Genomic DNA, 11,479 nt, shown 5'->3' with positions numbered 1-11,479 from the left:
GTATTTATTTCCTTGCAACTACGTGATAAAGAGAGCGCTCGGCCTTTCCTAGCTCAAAGCACAACGTCAATTATCCACTCTACGCCGCGCACCTGTGTTAGCTAGCCACACTTCACTCGGTAAACTAGTCTTACTCACGCCAATATTTTGCCGAACATCTTCCGGTTTTTTCTTTAGTTGATCCTCGTCGCCATAATATGATTGTGCATTGACAGTTTGGGGGTGAAATGCAAACAAGTTAACTCCAACATGACACAAGGGCTGCCCCTTATTGGTCACGTGGACAATATTAGTACACAAGCCTCTCACCCAAGAACCAAACCCAAGCAGGTTGATCACTGTTGACTGAGGCAGTCTGAGATGTAGAGGTCGAGAGACTTCTGATTCCTATTTCTATACAGTGATGGACAATTCCACAAATGGCATTCAATTTTAATAATTTAGGTTTTCAAGGATTTGATAGAACGCGTTATTATAAATACAAACTCATCCTCATGAAATTGTTTGATTGCGCTGTCGTTTTCTCTGCTTCATACGTAGATTAGTCCGTTTGAAATGCTCCTGAATTTCAACAATAACAGGGAATACAAAACAGATCACACTAATTACAAATTGATACAATTCCAGATATTTTTAGCAATTATAAACTGGAAATCGTGAAATAAAACAATTTTAACACACTTATAATGCAGTATTGCTTCTACTGGAGATTATTGATGACTAAAAACTAAAAAGCACTTTGTAAAAAGAAAGAAAGCCACAACTTCTGATAGCTATAAGCTTTATTATTTTCGAATTTCTATAAATCAGTGACTTGTGGCTTTCAGGTCGACTATGCGTAAACCTTTTTTTTTAACGTTATGTCAGTTTCCGCGTCCTGTTCTGTCCAGGGGCATGATCTGAACACAACGTTTCTCCCAACGGTGTGCAATGTTTTGCAACAGACTTTGAGGAATGTTTGCACCCGTTGGGTGGGTGGGTGTGTCGGGGGTGTAGCCCGAATTGATAATGACGTAGGCCTATGCTTTCAAGGCCGGATAACGTCTTCTCCAGACGCCTTAGGAGCAAACCGTACTGTATCAGTCATTCCGCCCACTGTTTGCAATTGGATGTTCAACACGCCACCACCTCTGCTTAAAACATTTTTAAACATTTCGCTACGTTTTGTCGGGGTTGAACGTGGACCAGGCCATACAGAAGAAAGTCTAGGAGGTTGCAACTATAGGCTACCCTTCTCACCAAATACGAGCTCCTGGTTTGATCTATGAATGACTTCTGTCTTGCAGAAGACAGTTACATGGAGATGGTACATGGCAAAATGGCTGCTGGTTTCTACATCTTCTATCCATTTTACATGCTTGAATCTCAAATAATGCAACCCACACACTGGCACAGTAATTTAGTTTTTTAATTTGTGTGTTTATACCATTCACATTCCAGTATACAGTATTACAATCAGGTAACTTGATGCTTTCAGCTTGATTTAACAAGGTAAGGAAACACAACTAGAGCTAGACATATGTAAAGCTAGAATGAAGTGGTTGTGAGAACCATCAAGTTGCATGCCTCAAGGCTTGTGAATAAGGAAGAGAAGGAATTACTAAATGGAGATATTGACACATAGTCTGAAATGATTATGTTTGCAGAAACTACCTTTGTCACTGATTACGGACGGTCAAAGTATCAAAACAATATTAATGCAAAAGTGTAATTGGACTTATAACATCCACTTTCTAGTTTATGTATCATACGATGCGTGAAAATATAATGAAAATAAAGAAATCATAAAGTATTCTTCTTTGAAAACTTGATTAGGCTATATCAGACGTTTTTGAGGTGGTGCAGATTGTGGGTCCACCATAACCATTTAATATTCATAAATACATGTATGTATTTTTTCACGTCAATTAATCCACGCCCCGTTTTCAGGGTACCATTCTCAACATGAGACATTTGGTTGCGCAAAAAAAGAAAAAAGTCGGTGCTCGACTATCCAGCCTAGAAGGGGTGGAGATATGTCATGTGAATTCGGAAGTATGGCTGCAGTCAAATAGCTTGTTTTGAAGCAGTTCTTTGAAGAGGCATCAGTCATCGTGATTGCTTCTTCTTGACGAACTCAGCATCACAAAATACCGGCTGATTCATATTTTTTGTGAAGAAAAGGCTTGTCATTTGAGATAGCTTACAGCCAAATCTAATCTTTACAGGGGAACGTTAACGTTAGGCTTCAGCGTTCATCACTCAAACGCGAGAACCACTTGGGAATATATTTTAACTTACCTCAGTGAAGGGGGGATATTAGGTGTTATATATATTAGCATTCCTCCTTGTTGGATCCGGCGACTTTAAAACACGTTCTTTGGTCGCATTTTCCATTACTACACGTACTTGGAGGTAGTCTACCGGTAGTTAGCTTGCTAATTTAGCTTGTGGTTGTTGGTAGCCTGGGGTATTAACATTTCTAGTTATTATTAACGTTACTTTGATAAGATATTTGCTAAATTTAGCTGGCTCATAATTTGTCAACTGGCTTGCTCGCTACCTGCGAATCGTCGTAATGTAACATAGCAGAACCTAACTGCTCGAGGCTCTTAATTCACATATTGTATGAACTTGCAAATGTGACCGGTGGTTTGCTCACGTTATTATATAGAAGTAGTGCTATATTCTAAGGGTATTTGGCAGCATTTTAATGTGCTAACCGAGTCTGGCTTTTAATTTATCGTTTTTATCTAGCGTAGGGTAATTCTGGTGAGATCACCGTCTACTCAAAGCACTTTGTTAACTGCATCGCTCGACATTTAGCCTTTTTGTGAAAATGAACACAGAGAAGGACTTCTCCCCTTTGACACCCAACATCGTGAGAGCTCTCAACGACAAACTTTACGAAAAGAGAAAAGTTGCCGCTTTAGAGATTGAGAAGTAAGTTACTTGCGTTCGCATGTTGAATAGCTCTAGATAATTCTTAATTTAACTTGTTCGTAACGTTGCGTACGTTTGTTAGTTGAATGCGTGCTATTCGCATGAGACATTTTTTTTAATGCAGTGTTTTTGTTTCATAATTTAAAGAAAACCATATACAGAAGATAGGCCTACGTAACTCCCTGAAACGTCATGTTATGTCTCCGTGTTGTGTTCATGGCACCGCACAATAATATTGACTGGGAATGGGAAATCACATGATTGGGTCGCTTTACCGCTTGACCATGTGCGTTTCCTCGTTTTCGCACTAACGTTATGGTCTCTATCATTTGTCAAAAAACCATTTAACATGTAGTTAATTAATCACCCCCCACTACAGCTTACTTCGTTGTGCCTACTGCTTAAATGGCCTACATTTGTTTCACCAATCAGATGATTGGTATGCAGGTCAATTAACTGGTGTCTTTTAGGACATTATTTGCTACAATTACACCCTTGTTGCCACAACGTATTTTGTTTTCTGTACGCGTATTAGTCGTATTAGTGTACAGTACACTAATCAAAATAAACGAAATCATGCGATGTGATGTTTTTTTTCAGCTGCCCGCAAAATGCTTGCCGTTTGTGACCGTGGTCTGTTTCACTTTCACATCACTTCCCATTTAACAGTTTTGACTACAACCTTTCAGACGGTGCTGGTTTAATTAGCTACTCTTATTGCAGACATCAGTGTGAAAGAGGGTGATGCGAATAAAGCAGTTGTCCTCACTCCTAGTCCTGGAAAGCCGCGGGGTGTGGTGGTTTTTGTTTTTGCCTTAAAATTAGGTGAGCAGTGTTAACCGTGTAATTAACCACTTTAATTGATCAATTAAGTGCTGAGTAGCCAAACACCAGCACACCATGCTGCTCTCCAGGACCGGCTTTGCTTTAATGGAGGAGTGTCAAACTCCAGTCCTGTAGGGCCGCAGTGTCTGCTGGGATTTGTTGTTTTCTTTCAATCAGCAGCCAATTAAGGCCTTGAGAACAAGGTGTGTGGACTGAAAGACTGAAATGTACACACCAAACACTGCGGCCCTCCAGGACTGGAGTTTGACACCTTGGCTTTAAAGCAATGTGAATGTCCATTGGTATTGCATTACATTACATGTTATTTGGCTGACGCTTTTATCCAAAGCGACTTACAGTTGATTAGATTAGGCAGCAATGTGGGGTTAAGGGCCTTGCTCAAGGGCCTAACGGCCGTGCCGGCACCAGGGATCAAACCTTCCGACCTCAGTCATGTACCTTAACCACTATGCTACAGGCTGCCCAATGCTGCATGGATAGATCACAAAGACAGAGCATTTGAGCCTGATCACATGACCCGAGTGTACATGGGAATGTAAGGGGGTGACCACTGACTTCGAAAGCTTCTTGGAATTAGTCTGAGCACAAAGGTTGTGGATTGGTTCAGCAAACATACAAGCGGGGCACCAGCTCCCCTGCTGTGCTGTGAAACACGGTTTTGGTCCTGAGGACATTGGCTTGCACATTATGGCTTGGATCTGAATTGGTTGTTGATATTAAGACGAAAACAAAAACCCACAATCCCTGTTGCTGTCCGGGACCTGGAGTGAGGACCACTGGGCTAACTTCTTACTTCTGTAGTAAACTGTGTGTGTGTGTGTGTTTGCAGGCTTGTGCGGGAGTTTGTTGCCCAGAATAATTCCACCCAGATACGACATATCATCCAGATCCTGGCCTCTGAGTTTGCCCTGTCGCAGCACCCCCACAGCCGCAAGGGGGGGCTCATCGCCCTGGCTGCCTGCTCCATCGCCCTGGGGAAGGTAGGAAAGGGCACACTACTTACAGCAGGGGTGCGCAACAAGGGCCAATCCATTTCAGGATTTTGAGGCAACTTCTGGTCTTAATTATTGAATTGACTCAATCATATCTTATCTGACATGTGTATGAGTACCAGCTACAGCTGCAGACTGCAAGCGCATCATAATGGTTTTACTGTGCTCAAGTACAGGCTTGAACCAGGGTAATTTATAGAACTGTCAGCAAATTAAAAACAAGGCAATTGGCTGGAACAAAAACCTGCAGACCTGCCCTTGAGGACCGGACATGTGCACCCCTGACTTACGGTCACCACTGATGCCCATTGACAGCACTGACCAACACTACTGACACAAAGTACCATTAATCACCACAGTACTGACACGCATAAACATTAGTCACCCACACTACTGACCTACACTTGAGCAACTTTACTCACTAACCGATGCACAGTAATGTTGTTTACCTATGCTGCTGTCACAATGAAACATCACCCACACTACTGACGCAAAGTTACAATACTGACCTACACTACTCACGCAAACAGTTACAGTTCTCACCTACACTACTGACACATAGAGTAACGTTACTTACCAACTGATGCACAGTAGCATTGTTTACCTACACTGCTGCCACAAAGAAACATCCATGTCTCTGTCTGCATTACACACAGGACTCGGGGCTGTACCTGAAGGAGCTGATCGAGCCAGTCCTCACCTGCTTCAACGACTCGGACAGCCGCCTGCGTTACTACGCCTGCGAGGCGCTGTACAACATCGTGAAGGTGGCTCGGGGCGCGGTGCTCCCCCACTTCAATGTCCTCTTCGATGGGCTGAGCAAGGTGCCCTCACGCAGTCTCCGCACACCGGGGAAGGGCAGAGAGGGGTCGAATGCAGCGGTTCCCCTCCCTGCCATCCTGTGGATTTTTATTTTAACCCTAATTTCACCCACTGGATTCTACTGATTGGCATCTCCAGGAGATCTGAGAATGAGGGGTGCTTTGTTAGGATTGGAGTGAAAACCTACAGGTTGTTAGATCTCCAGGAACAGGGTTGGGCAGCCCTGCTCTAGCTGTTCAATGAGGTGTGCTTTGTTAGGGTTGGAGTAAAGACCTACATGATGGTAAATCTTCGGGTACAGGGATGGGAACCACTGGTCACAGCACGATACCTCAGCAGCTCTGTTTAAAATATAAATATATTAAAATTTGTAAGTAATGTCAGAAAAGGAGACGCATTTTATTCATGTTCAGCTTTACCAGGGTTTCAGAATGACATGCTGTCATCAGGGAGAGGGCCCACAAATGACTGTCGTCCCTGCAGACTGCTGCTGTGTAGAGCGTGAGGTTGTGCACTGAGCTGGGTCACCGTGACATAATGAAAGCAATGAACAGGGTGGAGTCCATGTTCTGGTAACGGCAAAGGCTTCTGCTGCACAGTGTGGTGAACAGACCTGGGTCTAATACACATTTTAAACACTTCAGGTCATCTGATGGCTGGTAAAATTTTTATACACAACTTAAAGGAAACCTTTGTATCAACCTAAATGTACAGATCACAAGAAATGAATTTTGTTCTTGTAAACAAGGATTTATATTTGAAATAGTCAGCAATCTGCATGAAATATGGCTGGGGGGGTCTAATGGGTTACTGTATTTTGAATGATGGTTTGACCCATGTCTGGCAATGACACGCTGTGATGTCATGCTCCGACAGCCGTGTCACTCAGCGCAGAGGGACGCGTGACAGGATGATTGGGGGGTGGGTGGTGGCGTTTAATCGTTGTGTTCAGCGCCTCATTCCCTTGCCTTCTTCCAGCTGGCTGCAGACCCAGACCCCAACGTGAAGAGTGGGTCTGAACTGCTGGATCGACTTCTGAAGGTGAGAGTCCGGGGAGATTGTCATTTCAGTTCAGTATAAAAATAGTAAAAATGTAAAGCATGTTAGCTTGAACCCAGAGGATGATGTGTAAAAGTGTACCACAAAACACTTATTTCCAAAGTAGTCCTTGATGGATAACAAGTAACGCATAACTAACTAACACAAGTAACTAACTGCAAAGCACATTGAGAAAGCACATTAAAAGGCAGGATTGCGGGCAGGCAGATAACAGGCTGTTTGGGAACTCGATCCAATCAGTTTGCGTCAATTGTCACATGAAAGGATAGATAGCTCTGCTTAAGGGGGCTTTTTGAATCAACCAGCAAATTGGTGCGTGGGATCTTGATGCAATCAGGTCTTGTCAGTGGTTGTGTGAAAGGGTAGATAACCAGGCTAAGGGGCTTTTTGAATCTACTGACCAATCGGGGTGGGAACTCGGGTCCAATCGGGTCATGTCAACCGCTGCCTTTTCTTCAGCCAAAGTAGAGATGACTGGGTACTCGGAGTGAACCTGTGATCTTGTCCCTGTGTTTACACATCATAGAGTATTGACCTAGAATGTAATGTTGAAACGCTCCAGTGTTTGCACAAAGATAAAAACAAAAGACAGGTTTAGGCAGAGGCTACAGGCCTTTTCTCTTTGCTGATGTCATCAATACTGCCTCAGCTCTGTCATCGTAACTGTTTTGGGAATTATGTAATCCCATGGTGTTGTGATTTGCCATTATTAACAATGAATTTGGTTAAGCATATTGTGAGCATTTGTTCTGGGGGACCCCTGTCCAATTGATCAAGATCAATACTGTATCAAAAACTAGCATACACAGAACCCAGGACTGGCCAGCCACAGGCCTAAGTAACTAAAGAATCAAGTCACTTTCATGCTTTAGTGAGAGTTGAGGAGAGATAACAAAGAATAAAAACTGAGTAGTCCTCTTTGTTAGTCTGTTTTCTGCTTTCAAAAGTTTTTTTATGCAATAAAAGGAAATTAATGGAAATGTCTGTGCATGGTCATGGTCGGGAACCTTCATAAACTCGAGGATATGCACAATAACTGCACTGTCACGATGAATCACTGATGATACGCCACATCATGAACACTATGTACGCCAGGCCAGGACGGCAGGGCAGGACCGCAAACCTTGCTATTCATTGGGCTGGCGTTGTACATATGGCATATGCTGATGGTTGTGTGATCTTATTATAGTACATGTGAAACCGATGCAAATCTTCAGTTCGTAAAGATAGGAGTAGATGCCCTGCAGGAAGAACACACAACAGTTTCGTGTTTTAAAGGAGACAAAGAACCCCCCCCCCCTCCCAAAAGAAAAGGCAAATGAATCCCCCGTCCCGTGCTTTATCACATTAGTTTTATACATGCAAGGCTTTGTCTTGCCTGCTGTTCTATATGACTGTAACCAAATCTGTACCCTTCTGTGACACTTCCATGGTTTCCGAGACCCAAGAAACACCAACAAAGACTTTTAAAAAAATCTTCAGGCTGGGGTGCTCTCTGTCGGGAAACACTAACAGTTTCCTCTTCATTGGCTGCTTCACCATTGGTCTCTTAGTCCAGTTTACTGTTCATTCCCTGCTAATTGTGTTAATGTCAGGCTCCTTGAGATGTACCCTGAAGATGTTGATGATGCCATCTCTCTCTCTCTCCCTCCTCCACAGGACATTGTGACAGAGCGCAACAAGTTTGACCTGGTGGCCTTTGTCCCCTTGCTGCGTGAGAGGATCTACTCCAATAACCAGTACGTTCGCCAGTTCATCATATCCTGGGTGAGCGGAAGACCCCTACATTTTAAGACTGCCAGTGCCTGCAGGTTTAACTCCAGTTCTGGAGGGCCCCAGTGCCTGCAGGTTTATCTCCAGTTCTGGAGGGCCGCAGTGCCTGTAGGTTTAGCTCCAGTCCTGGAGGGCCGCAGTGTCTGCAGGCTGCCCCTCTGGGAATTCAGTTTGACATCCCCGGTTTATAGCATTCACTCTGTACAAAGAAGTAAATGCTATAATACATAAAATGGTGGTTTGCGGTGATTGTTATCCTACCAGTCTTCTTAAAGATGGCTGCCTTAATTGATTCAAATGACACATTCAGCCCTATGCATTTAACTGCATTAAAGCTCAGAATATGAGCAACAGTCGTTATTTTGACAACACACGTGACACATTTCCCTTTATATACTGTACGTTATGTGCAACCATGCAGCCCTAATTCGGCAAATAATTGAACTAATTATATACTGAAGATATGATGCTGGAATAAAAACCAGCATACACACAGCCCGTGCACGCAGTTTGAGACCACTGCCTTAGAGGATGGAGCTACCATGTGCTGTCAATCGTGTAACTAGCGGAATCTTTTAAGTCTTTACCGTCTGCAATATTTGTCAAAATCCGTAGGGTTGCTCATACAATATAATCACTTCCACGCATTTTGGTTGCTGGTTGGATTTATGAACGGCGGTACTGTCAAGTTGCAAGATGTTTACAGTGATGAGAAAAATAAAATAGTCTCTTTCTCTTTCGTTGTATGGTTTTTGGATATTAGGACACGCGCGCGCGCAACATGAAGAATTTCTGACTGGTGGTCGGTTCGCTCTTTCAAATCCTGGTGTTGGAGTCGGTCCCTGATATCAACCTCCTGGACTACCTGCCAGAAATCCTGGACGGACTCTTTCAGATTTTGGGGAACAGCAGCAAGGAGATCCGCAGAACGTAAGGCTCTCCGTGTCTCTTGCTTTTTCATCGTGTGACTTCAGTGGAGGAAAGAAAACGATGCTTTTTTTTACCAGCCAAATTCGACTTTATTAAATAATCGAATACTGTTAGTTTGCGCCAACCACCCAAGATGGTCTGCATACAGGCACATTACAGTAACCAAACAATGTGTGTTTTATATATACGGTAGGTCAGGCGATTAATAAACATGTGGCTAATATCCAAGACTGAAAAATAAAATAAATAATAATGAGAAGTCACTGACGAATTAATTGTAAACCCCCCCACAAAAAAAGACGCAAGTCAATGCGCAAATGCGGGATGCACACGGCGCGGTTGTACGATTCCAAAGACGTTTTCTTCATTTTGGCAGTACATTGTATCTTTCATAGCAACTCAACTTAAAGAAGCTATACTTCATAACCGCTATCTATCGTTGCAATTTAACAATCGCTTCAGACACGTTGTAGGCTACTAAGATCAAGCAGCCGAATTACTTGGAAATCGTTTAAATGAGTGTAGCTCGCCTTTTTATTGCGCAGGTTATAATTCTCAGACATTTTCTATTTGAGGTCGTATATGATTTTCAGAATTTGTGGTATTTTGCGTCTAATAACATAACGGTGTATGAAATATTGTCTGGCACCGTAGTTTCTTGGAATGTAGGGAAAATGATATCGACGTTGTTCGTTTACATGTAACGTCATAGCATAGCATACATGTCATTTGTAACGGTTGGAAATATGAGCAGGCCTTAAAATACAGAATTACTTTAGGGAATTATTAAAACGACGCGCACAGTAAGGTTATGCCAAATGTGGATTAACAACGTAATTGCTTTTCTAGCTGTGGTCATATTTGCTTTTCAGAATTTGTGTTAGCCTATTTTGTTTGTAATGTAGCGGTTTAAAAAATGTTGACTGAAACCGTAGTTTGTTGCCATGTAGGAAAAATTATATCGACGTCCATCGCTACATTGATAGCTTATGTAATTTGTAACGTTTGGAAATATGAGCAGGCCTTAAAATGGTGCGCGTGTTAGCCAAATGGTACGCTACCGTTTAAATTCCAAATACACACGATTAAAGTGTTAACAGCAGAACACAGTGCTGAAGGTGTGACAGTCGGTTTAGCGGGTAGGAGATTTTATTTCATAATCGACTGAGTGAGATTTTTATACGTCCGTAAAGTAATACAGAATTACTGTAGTGAATGGATACACAGTAGTGCACAGTAGACTAAATGTGTGTTAAATACGTAATTGCCTTTCTAGTTGTGGCCATTTTTGCTTTTTAGAATGTGTGGTGTTTTGCCTCGAATAACAACGCTTAAAAAAATGTTAACTGCAACATTAGCCTCGTTTCTTGCCATGTGGGGAAAAATAATAGTGACATTGATCGTTACATTTATTGGAGCAGGCCTTAAAATCTGCGAGTTAGCTGAATGGTAGGCTACCACTTAAATTCCAAATACAGAAAAAATGAATGTTTTTCACAAAAATTACACAAAAAAACATGTTTAGTTGGCTCATATGCTACGGAGTTGAATGACCGTTTAAGTTGAGTAGAAGGCACGAAGCAAAAAGTGAAAATTTCATAACAATAGGCCTAAAAGTTACTAGCGAACTACGTAGTTTTGAAAATACGAATTGAAGACAAATTGCCGTGGAGGAATAATGTTACAAAGAGACGCGAAGGAGTGAAAAAACATTTATACGCCGTTTTTATACGCCGGTAAAGTAATACATAATTACTTCATGGAATAATGAAAACAACGTGCACAGTAGGCTAAATGTGGGTTAACTAGCTACGTAATTGCTTTGGTTTCAAAAACTTTTCTGCTCTCGATTAATATTGCCTTGTACGATTGAGCCAGCCAATGGCATAGTTTGTGCGTAGTGAAGTGCAGAAAAAGTTTTTGAATCTAAAACAATCACTTATTTTCACCCAAGTCTGCTTGGATAGCACATAGTTTGTCATTAGCGCTTGTGTAATTGCTTCTGTGATTGTAACTAAGATTTCTTGCCATTTTGATGGACTGCAAAACGAAATTGGCAATTCCACAGTAATGTCAACTGAGCATGAAAAAATAAACAAAATTCACAGGAACTGTGCAATGTAGTACGTTCATCC

At 42.2% G+C, this 11,479-nt stretch overlaps 2 protein-coding genes across 2 annotated transcripts in view; both read left to right on the top strand.

Moving 5' to 3' along the window:
* The first annotated feature begins 2,013 nt into the window (after positions 1–2,013).
* On the top strand, positions 2,014–9,335 carry LOC133130069 (protein VAC14 homolog). Its single transcript, XM_061244313.1, has 6 exons — positions 2,014–2,922; positions 4,598–4,748; positions 5,417–5,584; positions 6,561–6,623; positions 8,301–8,408; positions 9,178–9,335. The coding sequence occupies exons 1-6, from the start codon at positions 2,819–2,821 to the stop codon at positions 9,208–9,210; spliced, it is 627 nt and encodes a 208-aa protein (XP_061100297.1). The 5' UTR covers positions 2,014–2,818; the 3' UTR covers positions 9,211–9,335.
* Positions 9,220–11,479, top strand: part of LOC133130071 (docking protein 4-like) — a 13,422-nt gene continuing 11,162 nt past the window's right edge. Inside the window, exon 1 of the mRNA XM_061244315.1 lies at positions 9,220–9,344. The gene's annotated coding sequence lies outside the window, so the exon portion shown is untranslated. The remainder of the gene's footprint in view (positions 9,345–11,479) is intronic.

This window comes from Conger conger, chromosome 6, assembly GCF_963514075.1.
Source record: "Conger conger chromosome 6, fConCon1.1, whole genome shotgun sequence".
NCBI lineage: Eukaryota > Metazoa > Chordata > Actinopteri > Anguilliformes > Congridae > Conger > Conger conger.
The sequence above is the reverse complement of the archived record's forward strand: the minus strand, read 5'-3'. Positions and strand labels throughout refer to the sequence as shown.